Source organism: Hyaena hyaena, unplaced genomic scaffold (assembly GCF_003009895.1).
Source record: "Hyaena hyaena isolate Hyena2069 unplaced genomic scaffold, ASM300989v1 scaffold_90, whole genome shotgun sequence".
NCBI classification, from domain to species: Eukaryota; Metazoa; Chordata; class Mammalia; order Carnivora; family Hyaenidae; genus Hyaena; species Hyaena hyaena.
The window spans coordinates 1,030,832-1,049,737 of record NW_024080722.1 but is presented as its reverse complement, the minus strand read 5'-3'; the positions used below and the strand labels follow the sequence as shown (position 1 = coordinate 1,049,737).

General features: G+C 43.1%; 1 protein-coding gene across 1 annotated transcript in view; it reads left to right on the top strand.

Annotated features, from left to right (window-relative positions):
• Positions 1 to 18,906, top strand: part of CNTRL (centriolin) — an 81,475-nt gene that overhangs the window by 36,621 nt on the left and 25,948 nt on the right. The window contains 11 exon segments of the mRNA XM_039234644.1: positions 1,454 to 1,607; positions 2,699 to 2,919; positions 5,468 to 5,644; positions 7,870 to 8,004; positions 11,131 to 11,276; positions 11,872 to 12,079; positions 12,550 to 12,729; positions 15,045 to 15,224; positions 15,962 to 16,078; positions 16,362 to 16,506; positions 17,230 to 17,378. Of these exon segments, the coding sequence (XP_039090575.1) occupies positions 1,454 to 1,607; positions 2,699 to 2,919; positions 5,468 to 5,644; positions 7,870 to 8,004; positions 11,131 to 11,276; positions 11,872 to 12,079; positions 12,550 to 12,729; positions 15,045 to 15,224; positions 15,962 to 16,078; positions 16,362 to 16,506; positions 17,230 to 17,378 (1,812 nt within the window).

The following is an 18,906-nucleotide window of genomic DNA, read 5'->3' as shown; positions in this document are numbered from 1 at the left end:
TATTGATAGAGACATGAATACAGGAGTTTTTTGTCTTTGTTTTAATTCTTTCTTGAGCCATAAAAAAATCTGAATTTACTTAGAATTTAAGCTGTTATCTGCACTTAACCTTACCAGAAAGATTTCAGATGGGTATCAGGAGGGCAGAGAAGGAAAAGTTTTGAAAATCCCATCAAGTTTATAATAGTAAAACAAAAACCTTCTGGCTAGGCTTCTGCCATTCACTTGTTCCTTAAAAAAGGAAGAGGCTTTTCTTTCTCGGCTTTGGTGGCAGCAGGCATCTAAAATTGATAAACATTCTTTTATAATCAACTGGGTATTAGACGTGAGAGCCTTGGAGTTGATTGTTCTGACTGTGATACTCTTCTTTCTCCTGATAACGTTCTCTTGGTTTATTGTTCTGCTCCTCTGATCCTTTGGGGGCAAACTGGAGCCCTGAGGGTGTGAGTCAGGGCAGAGGTTCTCTGGAGAATTATTTTGTCTCCGCTGGAACAGTTGCCTCTAAGGAGACCTGAGCAAGTTGCTGGTAGATCTGAGATTTCATTTTCACCTGTAAAAGGAAGGGTTAAACCAGACATTGATTCTCAGTTGTTTGTGGTTTTTTCCCCCCTGAGCTCACCTGGAAGTACAATCCAGTGTTCAGTTGACAGTAGGGTGGCTAATGTGGTGGCTGTCAGGGTGAGTGGTGGCTGTCTGCGTGTGAGTGGCCGTGTGAATAGGGGAAGGCTCTGTTTTCCACCAGGGGCTTCTGTCTTGGTAGAGGAGTGTGCCTCTGAATGGCCCTCCATCTTGAGAGCTACTGGGCTGGATGGTGGAGGTCTCAGCTCCCAGGTTATTGACCCTAAAAATCAAGTGGTTTTTTGTCTAAGGAATCAGAAATAAACTTGAATTCTCAGTAATATTTCTTCCATGTCTCTGTTTCTCCCTCAGAAACCTTTTTTAAAAAATATGTTTAATGTGCTTTTCTGATTAAGAAGGTATTGTCTATTTTAAAATGTTTAATACCGAAAATCTTCATACGAAAAGAAAAAAATCTGTAATCCTTCCATCCAGATATAATTCTTGTTAACATTTTGGAATCAATCATTTTCTATGGATATCAGTATAAAAATCAGTTAACTTTTTGGAAACCAATTTTAATTGGTTTTTAATGCATTGCAAAGAACACTGAGCTTGGCCACATTACCTTGTGGGTGTACCCTTGGAAAAATCATTTAACCTCCTTGATTTTCAATTTGCATATCTGTAAAATGGAGGTGAATTCTAGATCAAGTTATCATGAGGTTTAAATGAAAACCACTTGTGTGAAGGCAGCACAAGGCCTGACACAAACAGACTCAAATTATTACATTTTATTTTCCATTCTGCCTTTAGGAATGGTAAGCATTATTATTAATTTTTTAAAGAGCATAAGGAACTCATGACTTTGTTGATTTTTTTTTTTCCAACTCAGTGCCATATGAAGGCTCAGAAAAGAGGTAAAGAACAACAACTTGACGTCATGAACAAGCAGTACAAACAACTTGAAAGCCGTTTGGATGAGATACTTTCTAGAATTGCCAAAGAAACTGAAGAGATTAAGGACCTTGAACAACAGCTTACTGAAGGTGAGAATTTAAGTACGATTTAAGGTGAATCAGTTCCAGTATTAATAAAAGACAAGTGACACCCAGCAGGCATTAATCCTGATATTAGCTGAATATGCCTCAGCTATTCAACCTAGTGTTTGATAGGGAAATATTTGCAGAATGCCCAAAAATGTTTCATCAAACTAAAAAAAATTGTTCAATTTTAGTTTTGTTGTATTGATTCCTAGCGAGTCAGGTCATTGCATTCAGTAGGCTGGAAGTCAGTGTATAATCATTGTAAGCTCTAGCATGTCGTTGTCTTCCAAAGTTTATAATCCTTCCAGGAACAAAGAGCCCATTGACACCAGGCCACTCAGTGACTAGTTATAAGAAGAGTATGGGAAGAATTTAGGACCCACATTTGCAATGCAGATTGAGATTGTGTCTTTGCCATAATGGTGGGAAAGGAAGATAATATAGGTTGTAGTGGTGAGAGCCTAGGATGGTGTAAAACGATCCCAATCCCCATTTTGCCATTAGCAGCTGTGTGACCTGGGACAAGTTATTTCTGTCTCAGTCATTAGTTGTTGGCAAGATTAAACTAGGTAGCGTTCATAAAGTGCCTGGCACATAGTAAGCAGCCAGTATATATGATTTGGTTGGTGATTTTTTTGTTTTTGTTTTTTTTTTTTTGTTTGTTTTTGTAAATCTTCAAGTTACATGTGTATGCTGCCGGTCTTGGATTAGTCTTATATGTTGAGTGGTTTTGTGTATCTAGCAGCAAGAACTCAGAATGTTGCTGCCCATTTTTCATTCTTTTATTTGGAAAAGTTTATTTACATTATTTTTAACTTTTTGTATCCTGAATTGAGCATTTTATAAGCAGTGCCCACTGAATATACTGTTTTTATTGTATAGCTACTTAATAGTCCTGTACTGTGGATGACAGAGGGGAAAACTATCATTATATCTGGAAAAAGAAAAAAATAGGATAGTACACCGTAATTGAAAGCTTACAATTTCATTGTTAGCGAGTAACAAATAACTAAAGAGACTAAAGGCTGTAATTACGTATCTTGAAATCATTTTCTTATATACATTATCACTTTCCCTTTTTCCATTTTGCTTAGGACAAATAGCAGCGAATGAAGCCCTAAAGAAGGACTTAGAAAGCGTCATCAGTGGGTTACAGGAATACCTGGAGACTGTCAAAGGCCAGGCAACCCAGGCCCAGAAGGAGTGCAGGAAGCTACAGGATGAGAAAGAGACATTGCTACAGAGATTGCACGAGGTTGAGCAGGAGAGGGACCAACTGGAAATAGTTGCCATAGATGCAGAGAATATGAGGAAGGTAGGATTTGTTTCTTTTCGCCTGTTTCCTGAGCCTCAGAAGTAGTTGATGTCCAAATTAAGGTCGCTAAGGAGGTTAGCAGCTGTGCAATTTGAAGTGACAAAAATTCTGGGGCACCTGGGTGGCTCAGTCGGTTAAGCGTCCAACTTCGGCTCAGGTCATGATCTCACGGTTCGTGGGTTCGAGCCCCCCGTCGGGCTCTATGCTGACTGCCAGCTCAGAGCCTGGAGTCTATTCCGGAGTCTGTATCTCCCCCTCTCTCTGACCCTCCCCTGTTCACGCTGTCCCTCTCTCTCAGAAATAAATGAAACATTAAAAAAAATTTTCAAAGTGACAAAAAGTCTCAATGGCTATTTAGTGGGTTTTTGTGACACACTTGGAATCATTATTTTTCCTTTACTAAGAAAAGGAAGATTATTTTAGCTGAATTTCTGTCCCTGAAGGGTGTTGTTATCCAGTAACTCTAAAAAATGCGAAATAGTAGCTGTTACATTTGCTATACTAAGTGCTTGTTATTTTGTGCAGCAAAATTAAGCACAACATAATTTTCTTGTTGTTTATAATTTTAACTATTTACAAAACAAGAGACAGTGTTATAAGCACTACCCTTCTCTACCTGGCTTGTTGCCATTCATTTGGAGATTGCTCAGCCTCATTAGATGTCGACAAACTACCGTCCCTAATGATTCAGTGAGTTTCTACTCCAACCAGCAATGTGAGGGCCATCACTATACCACACTTTGCTAACACCATAGTGTTGTTCAACTTTTATTTTTTAAGCTTTTGTTTTGAAATCATTTTAAATTTGCAAGAGAATTGTAGGAATTAATCCAAATAGCTCACTGTACCCCTCTTTCAGAGTCCTCAATTAATTTTTTGCTACATCCACTTTCTCTTTTTCTCCCGTGTAATTTTTGCATATTTTTATATAAATTTTTTTCTAGCCATTTGAGAATTAGTTGTAGACCTCATCCTCCTTAGCTTCTAAATATCTCATCACGCATTTCCTAGGACTGGGGACATTTTCTGATGTAGAATATCTAAGAGAATAATTATCACATTCAAGAAATTTAACATTTTGTCAGTGTCAGTGTTTGCCAGTCTGCTGAATTTGACGTGGCATCTTTTTATTATGAAAATTTTACATTTATAAGGATAGCTGAAGAGTAGTTCAGCAAATATCTGTATGCTCTCCCAGATTCAAAAAATATTCTGCTGTCTTTGTTTTGTTTTCTCCCCTGAGTTATTTGAAAGTTGCAAACATCATGCCATCATCCCTTAAGTACATATGTCTTAAAAATCAGGACATTTTCTTACATCACTCTAATACCATTATTATTGGTATTACACCAGGAGAAATTAACAGTAATTCCCTAATATCACCTAATATCTGAACCATATTCAGAATTTCCCAGTTGTACCAAGAATGTCTTTTACAGCTGTGTGTGTAAATGCGTGTGTAGAGACCAGGCCAGTGGTCCCATAGTGTCCCACATTCTGAATTTGTCTACTGTTTTCTCATGGCTTGTTTAACTTGTTCCTCTGTGCTCTAAATAAACTAGCATCTTGTCTTAACTGAATTTTCCCTTGTATACTGGGCACCTTCCATTTGTTAATTTGCTATTCAGATTTCCTCTTGTCCATTTTTTTTCTACTGGATTATCTGTCTTTTTCTTAATGATTTGTAGGAATTCTTTAAATATTCTGGGCCTTTGTTAGATATACATGGAGTTTGCATTTTGAACAAGCAATCCAAATAATTCAGACCTCCCCCTGAGAAACTCTTCTGTGGAAGCTCTCACCACAAGAGCCTCCTCTTTAATCCAGAATCATTTGATCTAATTCTTCAAGATTTCAAATAAATAGATGAAAGCTGTAATGTTTAATCATAAAAAGCAGATGGGCTAAAATGAATCAGAACTGTGGTATGCCAACCAATGTGTACTTCTGTTCTTGTCAGTACTCGTTCAGGTTACTTTGTCATTCTTAATATTAGTGCTAGTCCCATTTTATTCTTCTAATAAGTGAACGTGCTGTGGTTTATTAGAAAAAGGTGTGGGCTTTGGAGTCAGAGATCTGGGTTCATATCCTGTCTTGTTAACTACACAGCCCTATGCAGTTTATTTACATGTTCATTGTATCCTCTTCTGTAGAATGGGGATAATGCCGTGCCTTACACAGTCACTATGAAAAGTCAGCAGAAGAATAAACGTGAAAGCATTTATTCCAGTGTCTGATGAAGAACAGGCCTAATGTTTTATCCTCCTCTCTCCTTACGTGTTCAGGCACAGTTAAAGTATCACGCAGATGGTTACTTTGGAAAACATGCTGGTAGCTTACTGATTTTTCTGATTACATTTAGTCGGGACTTTGTTTTCCAGCCTGGATGTGCGCAGCCTGCGGCTTCATTGCATTGTTAATGGCACTTTCTGTGCTAGGCCGGCATTTGCTGGCCATTTGGTGCACAGTGCTCAGGTTACTTACGATGACTTTCCCAGATGCTTAGGCAGAACAGAGAAGGTTCCATAAACATACCGAATCCTTACAGGAGCTCGCAGAACTGGAGAGTGCCCTCCAGGAGCAGCATGAGGTGAATGTGTCCCTGCAGCAGACCCAGGGAGATCTCAGTGCCTATGAGGCTGAGCTGGAGACTCAGCTGAGAATACGGGATGCTGAAGCCAGCCAGCTCAAGGAGGAATTGGAAAAACTTAGAAGGTTCAGCCAGGTAAGTAGCAGCATAAAGCCATCTAGAATCTAAGCCCTGTGGCCTTAGCATACCTGCCTTTCTTTAATTAAATGTAAGATTAAAGACTTTTTAATATACTGTATGTGGAATGATGGGAAGAGTATACATTTTTGGAGTCAGATAGTCTGAGTTCAGATACTACCTCTGTGAGCCCCTGTGTGAGCATGCAAATCATGTCATAGCTCTTAAGCCCCTGAAAAATGCCTCCTTGTCTATAAAATGGGCTACTGTGAGGATACGGGAAATAGTGGGCATGAGAGCACCTAGCAGTTGGTAGTCAATAAATTCTAGTGTTTCTTTCTCAAAACAGGGATAAGAGACCTCCTTTAAGTTAGTGCTGTATTTTATTTTGTTGCTTTCTATTTTGGTTGGACGAAGTGTCCACTAGTTTAGATTGTACTTGCAAATTAGAGAAGTAATTATTCATCCAAGAACCACTTGCCGATTGGGCTTTGAGGGCCAGGTGCTGTAGGTGCCGCAGTGACCAGCACCGACATAGTCGCTGTCCCCGTGGAGCTGACAGTGCAGTAGGGGACATGAATGTGGGCGAAAGAAGGGGATGGCGTTCTGTAGCAGGGGAGGGGTGGTCAGGAAAGTCTGCCCTAGAGAAATGTTTCCACAGAGACTGAAAAGGTGAGTTGGATTTTGGTGTGCAGAGCAAGCGGGGGTGCAAAGGGAAGGGGTAAGGGACGAATGTTCTAGGCAGAGGCAAGGAGAGGGAGCATGGTGCATTTGAAGTGCTGAAAGTATGGCTCTTGTGTGCCAGAAGCAAGAAGAAGAGTAGGAGAGTAGGCAGGAAGGTGAGAGATCAAGGCAGAGAGGCAGACAGGGGCCAGTTACAGTGTATTCTTAATCAGATTAAAAATGTCATTTCATTCAGCTGTTAGTCCCACAGGCTGCGTCTGTCTCCGGGAGGCCCATCTCGACTGTTCTCTTGTGCCTGCTGGAAATCTGGGTTCAGGATCCTACTTTGGTTTTCCTATAGCCTGTGCTCAGCTAAAGCATTTTATCATGTGTATGATGATATCTGTTCAGACTGTCCCTCTCTCCTGCTAGACCCAGAGGACAGCGAATACCCAGAATGTATATGCTTCTTCTTCTTTTCTCAGTATGCACTTATTGGATGAAAGTGACATAAAATAAGATAGTTTAAACCCCTGGAATGTATGTAAAATAACATTCGTGTGATTAGAAAAGGACCTACAAATAGGTCATGCTTATTATAGTAATTATGTTAATTTGTATCCCTTTACTTATCAGATATGAAATGACCACTTGACAATTGTCAAGATTATATTTCTCAAGAGTACCAAGGTTTACGAAATGACAGTTGATAAGATCAGAGTGAAAAATAGGAAGTTGGGGGAAAACAATTAAAATAACAGAATAAATACGGATTTCTAAATAATAGTAAATAAAATTTCTAGATGGCCTCTCATTTCAAATAAAAAATTCTCTCAAGTTTTCAAGCCACCCTTTACTAGCTTAAAATCTATTGTCCTTTGTATTTCCATTGTCCTTTTTTTCCCCCTCATGAGTCTTGACAAAGTATTATAGCAGCCTAGCCTTTTCACAGCTTTACTGGTTATTGAAAGGGACTCTCCCCTTCTTGGCATCAGCACTGCCAGGATTGGTCTTAAAGCCATATATTGAGAGTAGGGAGCATAGCTGTCTGTCTCTGATCCACAGATCTCTAATTGGTATACTTTAGCTCTGTGAAGTCACTGTGACGCTTGTTAAATGCAGATTCCTGGGCCCCGTCCTCAAGCTTCTGGCCCACTGAGTCTGAGATGTAGTCTGGGCATCTGCACTTTTCACAGGCACACCAAGTGAGGTGAGGACCACAGTTTGAGAAATACTGGTCGAGGGAAAGAAGAGCAGTAGCTCTGTAAATCATTCACACGACTCTTAAAGGTAGATACTTGGGACACCCCCCCCTCACCTACACCCCCCACTGAGACTCTAGTTGGTATATTTGGGCTGAGCCCATTGTGGTATCTCCTCTTAAGTGTTAGTAGTTGAAGGAGATGTGTGAAAAAGATTAACCTGAGCTCTGAGATCTGAGCATATAGACATAAAATGGAGTTATTCTGAAACTATAGCTAGCAAGGAATTGTGTGTGTATATAAACTTATTTATGACTTTTTAGATTAAAAAAAGTTGTTGTTTTATGTTTTCATATCATGTGCTTCCCACGGCAATAGTTAGAACAATCAGCCCTTCAAGCAGACCTTGAGAAGGAAAAGCAAGCCCTCCAGAATGCCCTCAGAAAAGCCCAGCTCGCAGAAGGAAAGGACCAAGAAAACAGTGAACTCCGCACACAACTTAAGCAGCTGCAGGTAGAGGCGTGTTTGTTCAGGGTGATTTCTCACGTAGGACACCCTGAGGTGTTGCCGTCTGTAGTCAGACACTTAACCTGCGCCAACATGTTGTAGGTTACTTGGATCATTAGAAGAGAAGAACTCTGGGTGGGACGGTATCATGGCCTCTGTCCCCTCGTGACCCTGTCGTTGTACAGTTAGGAATATGCACATCCTTTGTGTTGTTGTGGCGGTGTGAAGAGACACAGGCAGTGGCAAGAGTAAACAGCCAGTCCTGTGTGCACTCACTGGTGAAAGCAATACCTTGCATTTCTCTGACAGGCAGATTTGTCACCAGACTGAGCTAAAAGGATCAGATTTTGGTGCATTCTTCTTCCCCTAAAATATCTTTGTAATTAGCCAGGAATTTAACCAGAGTGGGATGCAGAACTCCCTACTGTACACAGCCTTCACAATCCCTTTCTTAGAAAGGGTTCTATTAGAAATGCAGTCATTTTACGTGTGTGGGGGTTGGCTTTGGCAGAGTGTCTTTACTGCTACTGTCACAACAATCTGCCTAACAGACTGCCGGAGAAGCAGGTGGACAGGATTTTCCAGATAATTAAACTCTCTGAGAACACAGATGTCTGAATAAACAAGTACCTGGATCAACACTCAGATCTCCAGATCTGTGAGGCCGAGGGCCACTTGGCCGACTGAGAGGGCATGTGTCATACTTCACCAGAAATAAAGGCGCAGGGTTGCTAAGGGTTTAAGGACACCTTATCTGTGACAAATAAAGCTAAACAGCTCACCCAAATTCTCTCCCTTCTCCCAATGCCTGGAATATTTTTTCCTCAAAGTTTAGGGAAATGTAATCACCTAGAATTTAATTTTTACTGCTCACAGTTTAATTTCTGAAACAGGTATCAGAAAAGATGTATGGTTTTCCATTCTTGTTTGAGTTGTGTGTCTGTTGGCTGCTCAGTAGATCATGTTTGTATATTTACTATGGGAATTTCAAATCACGAAAACAAAATAGTCTTAGATCCTTTTGTTTACCCTGCTTAAACAGTAGTCAGCATTCTCCCATTCTGGTTTCAGTTCACTCTTTTTTTTTTTTTTGGCTGGAATTCTTCAGAAGAAAATCTCCTACATCTTTATTTCACCCAAATACTTCAGCATACATGTTACTTCAGCATACATGTCACTTCAGCGTACATCTCTTAAAGAAAGGGACTAAAATGTCTTCTTCGGGGGCCTTCTCCTCCAACTTAGTAACCAAAGTCAGCTTTCTAGAACACTAGCCCATGCTGTGAGACTACCTTAGTTGAAACTAGGTCCTTGGCCTACTAACCTTGTGATACAGAATTCACCTTGAATTCACTCTGCATTTGTGTTTGTCAGACAGTCATTTTAGTTGCAGTGAACCAGAACCTACTAACACTAGCTCAAGGCAGGAGACAGAGCTGCTCTATCAGTCTTTCAGGAGCTACATGGCTCTCTCATTTCTCCACTGTCTCTGTGGGTATTGTATTTGGCCTAGCACGGACTTCAGCCCTGGGCTGACCTATCTTTACGAGGCCAGCTCTTAGAGATGTGACGATGTTCTGGATCTTAGTTCAAATTTTGGAGAGAGAACCTGTTTCCTGGCCAGTCGATGGATTGTTTGGCCTTGGGTCTGATCACCTGTGGCCGGGATTAGACAGTAATGGTAATATGGGCACTCAGGGCAATGTTCAGTACAGTTTATAGATAACAGGCTCCAGAGGGGACAGGCAGTTAACATGTTCGTTGCAATTCTGAATTCTCTACTTTAGTTAAGAGTGTTTCACTGAGTTTGAAGTAAATCACTTCAGGGGATATAGTCTATTTTTCTTTACAGTTTAGGTTGATTTTAGCAGTTTTCTTGTACTTGAAAGGGGCATTGTGTGAATTTAATTCTTGGATCTGCGTGTTTGTTTGTTAATAGTGAAAATATGCTGGCATGTAACAGAAACTCTCACAGAGAATTATAAGCTGTTAGAGAAGCTTCAGTATTAGAGGCTTCATTTTTTAGTTGCTTGGCAGAGTAGTATGGGAAAGTTGTTAGGGTTTTTTTTTTTGGATTTGTTTTTTAACTTTGAATTATGGACATTTCCAACACATACATAAGTAGAATCCTAAAATGGATCCTCATATGCATATTACATATCTTCAATACTTACCAACCCGTGACCAGTTTTACTCCGTCCGTAATTCCTGCCATAGCTCAGCCCTCACACTCGTTCACGCATTGAATTATTCTGGAGTAAATCCAAAACTCTTACTTTATCTGTAAATACTGTACAGAGACTTAAAAAAACACACACACAGATGCTACTTTATATCTTAAAATTATAATAATTTCCTAACATCAAATACCTTATCATATTTAAATTTACAAATTATCTCAGTTTTTACAATGTTTGTTGGAATAAGGATCCAAATAAAGTGCACCCATTGCATTTTGTTGACGTGGTTCTTAAGTCTCTTGTAGTCTATAGGTGTCCTTCTTCTTTCCCCCTTTATGTTTTAAACTAAACCAGGGGCCCCTGGGTGGCTCAGTCGGTTAAGTGTGTGACTTCGGCTCAGGTCATGATCTCGTAGTCCGTGGGTTTAAGCCCTGTGTCGGGCTCTGTGCTGACAGCTCAGAGCCTGGAAACTGCTTCAGATTCTGTGTCTCCCTCTCTTTCTGCCCCTCCCTTGCTCTCTCTCTCAAAAATAAATAAAGATTTAAAAAAATTTTAAAATAAAAAAATAAAGAAAACCAGATCTTTGTCCTGTGGAGTTTCCCATTCTAGATTTTAGTGGTTGCATCCTTTATGGTATTGATCAACATGTTCTTGTGTTACATACCGAGGCTTATTTAAATTCAGCTTAGTTACTTCTCAGCAAGAACATAGGTACTTGTTTTTGTATCACATCAGGAAACATCCTAATGCCTGGTCCTGTCTTTTGTGACTTTAGATTGATCAGTAGATTCAGATATTGGCAGCCCAAGTGGAAAGGGTTTTTAAAAAAATTGGTAAAGGGACTTGAAAAGAACTAATCATATGATAAGTAATACAGGCTGTGTATGGCTATGTGTGTGTATTTTAATTTGTTTTAGTAACTTTTCCCTCCCTGTTATACCACCATCCATAGGATGACAATGACCTGTTAAAACAGCAACTTAAAGATTTCCAGAATCACCTTAACCATGTGGTTGATGGTTTGATTCGTCCAGAAGACGTGGCAGCTCGTGTGGATGAGCTAAGGCAAAAACTGAAGTCAGGAGCCGGGGAAATGAGGTAATGGGCAATCAGGACCTCCTGGTATTGAGATTGCCGACTTATGAACATGAGGTTCATACGGACTCACCTTCCTAAGTTACGCCAATGGCTGAATTTCTTTTGTGAGGCTTCCCAAGTCATATTTCCATGATTGAGACACAGGATCGCTTCATCCAAATTGCCTGTCACTGATTTTTTTACATTTTAAATCTTTCATGCTTTTAGGTATTATTTAATTGACACAGAAGTTTTAAGAGTAACTCTTTCTTGAAAGTTCATTGCATGTGGTCATGAAGTAGAGCCACATTATACATTTTAAATAGAAAATAAATTTCAGAAGAAAACCAAGGCACATTTAAATATATGAAAGGGACATTTACTATATGAGCAAACGTTATTAGCCCGCTAGGAGCCTGTGTTTTTGGAGCGACAGCAGGCACTGGATAAAAGGCGGGTTTGCACTTAGGAGATGCTGAGTTGGTCTGCGCTGACGCTGGTCGCCGTTCCACGCAACTCTTTTTAGCCCTGCGCCGATGTGACCAGCACAGTGTGCATCCGGTGTCTGGCATGAGAAAGAAGAGGTCACATTCCATCTTTTTTCCCCCCTTACCAGAATCCATACCCCTTCAGACGTCTTAGGGAAAAGTCTTGCTGATTTGCAGAAACAGTTCAGTGAAATCCTGGCACGCTCCCAGTGGGAAAGACAGGAAGCACAAGTGAGAGAGAGAAAACTCCAGGAGGAAATGGCTCTGCAACAAGAGAAACTGGCAAATGGACAGGAGGAGTTCAGGCACGCCTGCGAGAGAGCCCTGGAAGCAAGAGTAAGAAGGGGCCGGGGGCAGCTGCAGGGAAGTGTTTGGCCAATAGGCCTGTTCTTCAGCAAATTATAGTGCTTCCTTTCTCACGTAAATACAGAATGATTACTGTTATTTTCACTCTCAGACTGCCTGCGACTAAGTCAGCCTTGAGTATGGTTACTGATGTCAGTCAGGCTTCTTGTGGCTGTGCGTTCCTTGTTCTGGAAGCAAGTGAGAAATGTTTCTGAGCCTGTAGGTAAACAATACCATATTGCTAGGGCGCAGTGTGATGCCAGAATCTAATTTTTCAAATGTAATTATTTTCATGATGAGGCAAACATTAACATGGATCCTAGAGAACGTTCAAGATACAGCTGCCCCCTATAACTCATTAGTACAAAATGTCATTACACTATCCTACAAAACAAAACGTAATTCTCTAAGAAGTTTATATTCTGCTTATAAATCATCTTCGAAACTTGATTTCCTCACAGATTAGTTTTGATAAGAGGCAGCACGAAGCGAGAATCCAACAGCTGGAGAATGAAATTCGCTATTTGCAAGAAAATCTGAAAAGTATGGAGGAAATCCAAGGCCTTACAGATCTCCAACTTCAGGAAGCTGATGAAGAGAAGGAGAGAATTCTGGCCCAACTCCAGGAGTTAGAGAAAAAGGTGGGGAAGACTAGGAAAGTGTGCCATCCGTGTCCCTGTGCCTGGACCCTGCCCCTCGGGGAGCTGGCCTGCTGCATGGAGCATGGCCCACGGTTGCCTCCGACAGCACTGCTGGCTCTGGACCCAAGGGAGCCTGGGATGCATTGTGGTCAAATCAAGGCCCTGAGACACGGTGGTGGCATGTGAGGAGTGACTTTAGACACTTAGGTGTCACTGGCAGGAGTTTGCCTCCTCAGAAACCCCTTGCATGATTGGACCCATCCACGGGAAATTACTTTTTAACTCCTCATCTTCCTAACAGCCTGGCCCCTCTTTGAGCTTCTCCATCCCCCCTCAGCCAGCTCCTCCCATGGTCACATGGCCAGCCTTGTCCAGTTGAGAAGTTGCGCCCACCCCCTCTGCCGTCCCGAACTGCAGCACCCCGCTCTGTCTGTCCTGCTGCGCCCCCACACTGATAGTTTCTCAGCTTCCTTCACAGTTCCAGGGCCTGAGCCCACCTTTTCTGTCTGTTAGGCTTTCCTGGCCACACACCTGGCCGTCCAACTTAAATTCCATGCTCCACCACTATAGCCATTTTTGCAAAAGTCCTCAAATCCCTTGTCCTTGTCTCCCATCTCACTTACCTAACGATACCGCAGCCGTGAGCTGTCTATAGGCAGGTACCCATGCTACGCATTCCTGCAGAAAAATATCAGCCACCAGGCGTAGTGGTGTCACTGTCCTCTCCTGCTTGTCAGCCTCAAGTGGGCAGCTTTCCCCTTCTCTCTGGGAAGTTCACTCTCTCACGCCACACCGTTCATGGCTTGTCACTGCCACGCCTACCTTCTCCCTTCTCCCAGCCTCATACTCTCCCAGCATATGACGTGCTTCATACTTCACTGAGAACCTTTCCGTTCCCAAGTCCTGTTCAGTCCACCCCCAAAATATATCTGGAATATAGGTCCTTTTTTTCATCTCCGCCACCACCCCCATCCGGCCATTACCTCTCATCAGGACAACTGGTGTGGCCACCAGACAGTTCTGCTAAGACTCCCACTGATGACCTTGCTCCACAGAGCGGCCAACATGCTCCTTAAAAACATGAATTATGGGGCACCTGTGTGTCTCAGTCGATTGAGACAGTGCGGAGCTTCCTTGGGATTCTCTGTCTGCTCCTCCCTCCCCCAAAATAAATAAGTAAACTTTAAAAAACAAAAAACATGAATTGGCTGTCAGTCCCCCTCATTTCCCCTTTCCTCAGTAACTTCTGTTGTTTTTATAAAAAACACCCAAACCCTTGAGCCTGTGAGGCCCAGCACGGTTTGCCTCTGTTTAGCTCCTTCCTGTTATCACCATGCTCCTTCTTTCAGTTCCTCAAAAATGCTCAGTCCTCCTGACCTTCCCACATGCCATTGCCTCTCCTGGACCACGTTCCTCCACCCTCTCTGACTGCCCCCTCCCTACCAATTCAGGTCTCTCCCTCTGTCTCAGTAGTACTCTGTTCTGTCCCTTGATAGCACTGACCATCTTGGTCATATATTTGAGTATTTGTTTAAAGTCCATCTCTCATAAGCTCCTTGAGAGCAGTCTGTTTCACCTACCACTGTATGCCCAGGCCTGACTCCGTGACCACGAGGACTGGTCTCTCACTTGGTGACAGTGCTGGGAAATGTTTTTCCAATGAATGAATGAATCTGATCACTGAGGTCCTTTTGTAAAGTTGTTTTGTTTTTTTTTTTTTAAAATATTTATTTTTGAGAGAGAGACAGAGTGTGAGCAGGTGAGGGGCAGAGAGAGAGAGGGAGACACAGAATCTGAAGCAGACTCTAGGCTCTGAACTAGCTGTCAGCACAGAGCTCGATGCAGGGTTCCAACTCCACGAACCATGAAATCATGACATGAGCTGAAGTTGGACGCTCAAAGGACTGAGCCACCCAGGCGCCCCTATGATCACTAAGGTTCTTGACTAAGAAGACTGATTTCATTCTGATTTACCATACAATGTACCATGTATTATTTTTTTTTAAGTTTATTTATTTTTGAGAGAGAGAGAACAAGCCAGGGAGGGGCAGAGAGAGGGAGAGAGAATCCCAGGCAGGCTCCACACTGATGGAATCCCAGTGCTGGGCTCGATCCTACGAACTTTAGTGAGATCAAACCTGAGCCAAAATCAAGAGTCAAACACTCAACCGACCGAGCTGCCCAGCGCCCCTGTCCCGTGTATTGTTCTAGGCACAGACCTGGCAGCAGCGAATGGAGTCCCTACCTTCCTGGGGCTTAGGTCTTAATTCGTCGCTACCAAATGACTCATCTGTTTAATGTTTCTTTCCCTTTAGAAGAAGCTTGAAGATGCCAAATCCCAGGAGCAGCTTCTCGGCTTAGATCGAGAATTGAAGAAATTGAAGAAAGCCGTGGCTGCCTCCGATAAGCTGGCTGCGGCTGAGCTCACCATTGCCAAAGATCAGCTCAGGTCCCTTCATGGAACTGTTCTGAAAATTAACCAGGAGCGAGCAGAGGTGAGCCCATGTGTGCAAAGCAAGTTTCCAGCGCCGCAGCTGCTGTCCCCAGACCATAGCCACTTGTATCACTGCTCTGCCATGACAGGCTCTGGCTAGTTCATAAACCACTGTGAAGTTGTCTGTTCCCCTTCAGACTGAAGATTGTATTTCTCCAGTCACAGCCCTATGCTCTTCTGAGCCCTAATGAGAGCCATCAAATAAAACGTACTCTCCCCACCTCCAAGCGTAGAGCACTGCTAGGGAGGTAGCTGGCCATACACACCTGAACGGAGGTTTTAAAGGCTTGTCACAGAAGCCTTCTGAACCCTGGACTTTTCGTCTTGTGCCGGCAGAGAATATGTGACCAGAGCACTGTTTTGCCTCCTGACTGAGATGGTATCCATAACAGTTTTAAAGGGCACACGTGCTCGTGAGATTAGGGTGATAGCTTGTAGAGAAAATGGAATAATGAGAGTCCAGGGAGACCTCGGTCATGGAAGTCTGTAGAGCAGTGAAGAAAGAGCCCTTGCTCTTTCGGATGCAGCCCCCTGCTCCCGTGGCTCCCAGAGAGGGGTGGAGCAGGCTGTCAGGTGATGGGGACAGCACAGGAGGAGGTGGGACCAGGCGCCATGCACGCAGAGGGTGGCCAGGCAGGCAGGCGGATGAAAATAGAGGAGTCAGTCTGTGGGTAAGAAAGGAATGAAGATGACACCATGTGATGGCCGTGCTGCCTTTCTCGTACTCTGTCCCCGCAGGAGGTGCAGGAGACGGAGAAGTTCAGCAGGAAGGCAGCGCAGGCGGCCAGGGATCTGACCCGAGCAGAAGCCGAGATTGAACTCCTGCAGAACCTTCTCAAAGATAGAGAGGAGCAGGTCAGTGCCGGTACCCTGAGACCTTCTCCTTATTGGTCCTCTCTTGGCTCCCGAAAGATAAAATTGTTGGAGGTGACCCCTCCATTAGGAAATGTAGTCAGTGGTCGATCAGCACTTTGTCCTCTACTGCGTGTCAGGCAGAGTATAATTTAAATACAAGGAGCAATGTGTTTTCCTCTTTAGTAAAGTACAGGCTAAAGTTCTGGAATTACTATATCAAATTGCAAGGCTCATATGGGAAAGAATATTCATTGGCAGTTTTGTGTATGTGATTTTTTAATAGTTTCGACTTGGAATGGAGAAAGTAAATGTAGGCCCCGGAGGAGCAAACTCACAGGTGCTGGAGGTCGAGAAACTCAATGAGACAATGGAGAGGCAAAGGACAGAGATCACAAGGCTGCGGAATTTACTAGACCTCACCGGGGCTGGTAAAGTACTGGGCTTTGATTTTTATTTTTTTTAATTAAAAACATTTATTTTTGAAAGAGAGAGTGTGAATGGGGGAGGGGAAGAGAGAGAGGGGGACAGAGGATCCCAAGGAGGCTCTGCACTGACAGCAGAGATCCTGACACTGCACTGACAGCTTGAGCTCACAAACTGAACCACGAGATCAGGACCTGAGCTGAAGCTGAACACTTAGCCGACTGAGCCACCCAGGGGCCCCAGGGCTTTGATTTTGGTAGTGGTTTTGTAGTTATTCTAATGTCAAATCATCTTTAAAAAAAAATCTTGTTTGTCTTTCACTTGAGCAGATTTATTTAGCTGTGATAGATCAATTCCATGCTTGATTTCCAGAGCTGTGATAATTAGCTTAATGAATAAAAGCAAAGAATTTAAACATTTTATGTAAGTGATGTATTACAGGAACTTGATTACAGTGAGACAAGAGATTTTGAAGTTTCAAAAGAAATAATGTTTCCAAATCTGCTTGTTTTCTTTCTCTGCCTCCCTTTATAAATGAACAACAGAAGGGTACGTCTAGCTTCCTTAAGTGTTAGCAAAAAGTTATTACCACCGGACAGCCTGAAAAGTCAGCTTTGAGGAGCGGAGCCGATCGAAGTCATTGTCTGTCACGGAATCACTTGTGTATGTTGAGAGGAGGGAAGTAGATGATTTCACGCCCAACTTCACAGAATGGCTTTCCTTTGCAGATAACAGAGGAAGCTTTGACAATGTTTTGGAAGAAATTGCTGAACTTCGACGTGAAGTGTCTCATCAGAATGATTACATCAGCAGCATGGCAGATCCTTTCAGAAGACGAGGCTACTGGTACTTTATGCCAACACCGTCATCATCAAAAGTAGGAAGCCTGTGAGGCTGGGAGCGTATACTGAATTTTCTTGAAGGAAGTGTGACCCTGTTCTCTTCCCCCAGTTTGTGGACAGGTGTCAAGAACAGTATGTCTAGACTAAGCCACGCATTGAGGTTCTTAAGTGCGTTTGGTACATGAGATGAAAATAGGACCTTCTCGAGGAATATTGCCATTGCCCATTGGTGCTCTGGTGGTATGCTGTGGGTCCCTGATAGAAGATCCTGCAAGGGGATAAGGTGACTTGAGCCCAGAGAGCCTGTTGGAAATGGGTATAGAACTATGCAGAGGCTGAGAGAAAACTGGGCACCTGGCTTTCATTTGATTTTAATCAGCATTTCATTCTATGTTTACTGAAATCTAGGTCAGGTGCTGGTGGAGTGGGGTGCCATGAGGAATGGGCTAGCCCTTGCTCTCAAAGGCTCATGCAGTGGTGGGGAGACAGGGACACCGGGGCAGTTAGAAACAGTGGCATGCATGTGACAACAGACTTGACTTGTGTGCTCTGTTGCGGAGAAGTGTTAGGGATTCCTCACACTGGGGAAGTTCAGGAAGGAAGGCTTCACACAAAGTCATGAAGTTAGCACTTAGCCGTCAAGGGATGGGCTTTTAGGAGGGAAGACACGTGTGGAAGGAGAGAGTTGGTGTAGCCATGGTGAGTAGCCTTGTGGGGCTGGGGGATTGGCTGGGAACGGTGAGAGGTGAGTCCAGAAAAGTAGATTGGGTTCATGCTTTTTACATAGGACCTCAAAATCTGTTGCACTGACTTGTGGAGGCCTCGGGGATTGAGGATGTGTATAACGTGATTAGAGCTATAGTTTCGGGAGAATAACTGGGTTGAGTGTGGAGGCCTGACTTGCAGTGGGTGAACTCGAGGAGGGGGTAGCAGGGTGCTGTTTAAACTCATTCTGTGAGGGACCGAAGCCAGGGCTAGAGCAATGGAGCTGGAGGAGAAGAGGTATCACTGAGGGGCTGTTCAGGAGACAAAATGGCCAGGGCATGGGACTTGAACGTGAGACATGAGGAGAGGATGGTAAGCAGCCTGGATCCAGAGCAGAGGGGCTGGGTGACATCCTGCTATGACCAGCTGACAGGCAATAGTCAGGGGGAAGTGGCTGTGGCACACTAGGATCCCAGGCTTTGTAGACTCAACCAGAGTCTACATCTAAACTTCCTTGACAGCCAGGCAGGGCTAGATGTGCAGGCTGTATAGATTTGACATTGTAACATTGTAAGGCTGACCTGGGGGAAGGTTCAAAAGGTAGACCTATTTATGACTGTGAAGGAGAGAGAGTTAGCAGAGCAGAGCTTTTCAGCCACACCAGGCTCCCAGGATAGTAGGAGATTGATCTCCCAGACGGCCTTGAAAATTCACTGGTTTCCTTTGCCTTCATTGGTGGGCCATCAAGGACGAGGCCAAAGAGGAGAAGCCACCAGGAAAGAGAAGTACTGGAGACCAGAGGCTGACATTCAGGCAGTTTACCTGACTATAATCGTGTCTCACTTCTGTCTGTGAAAA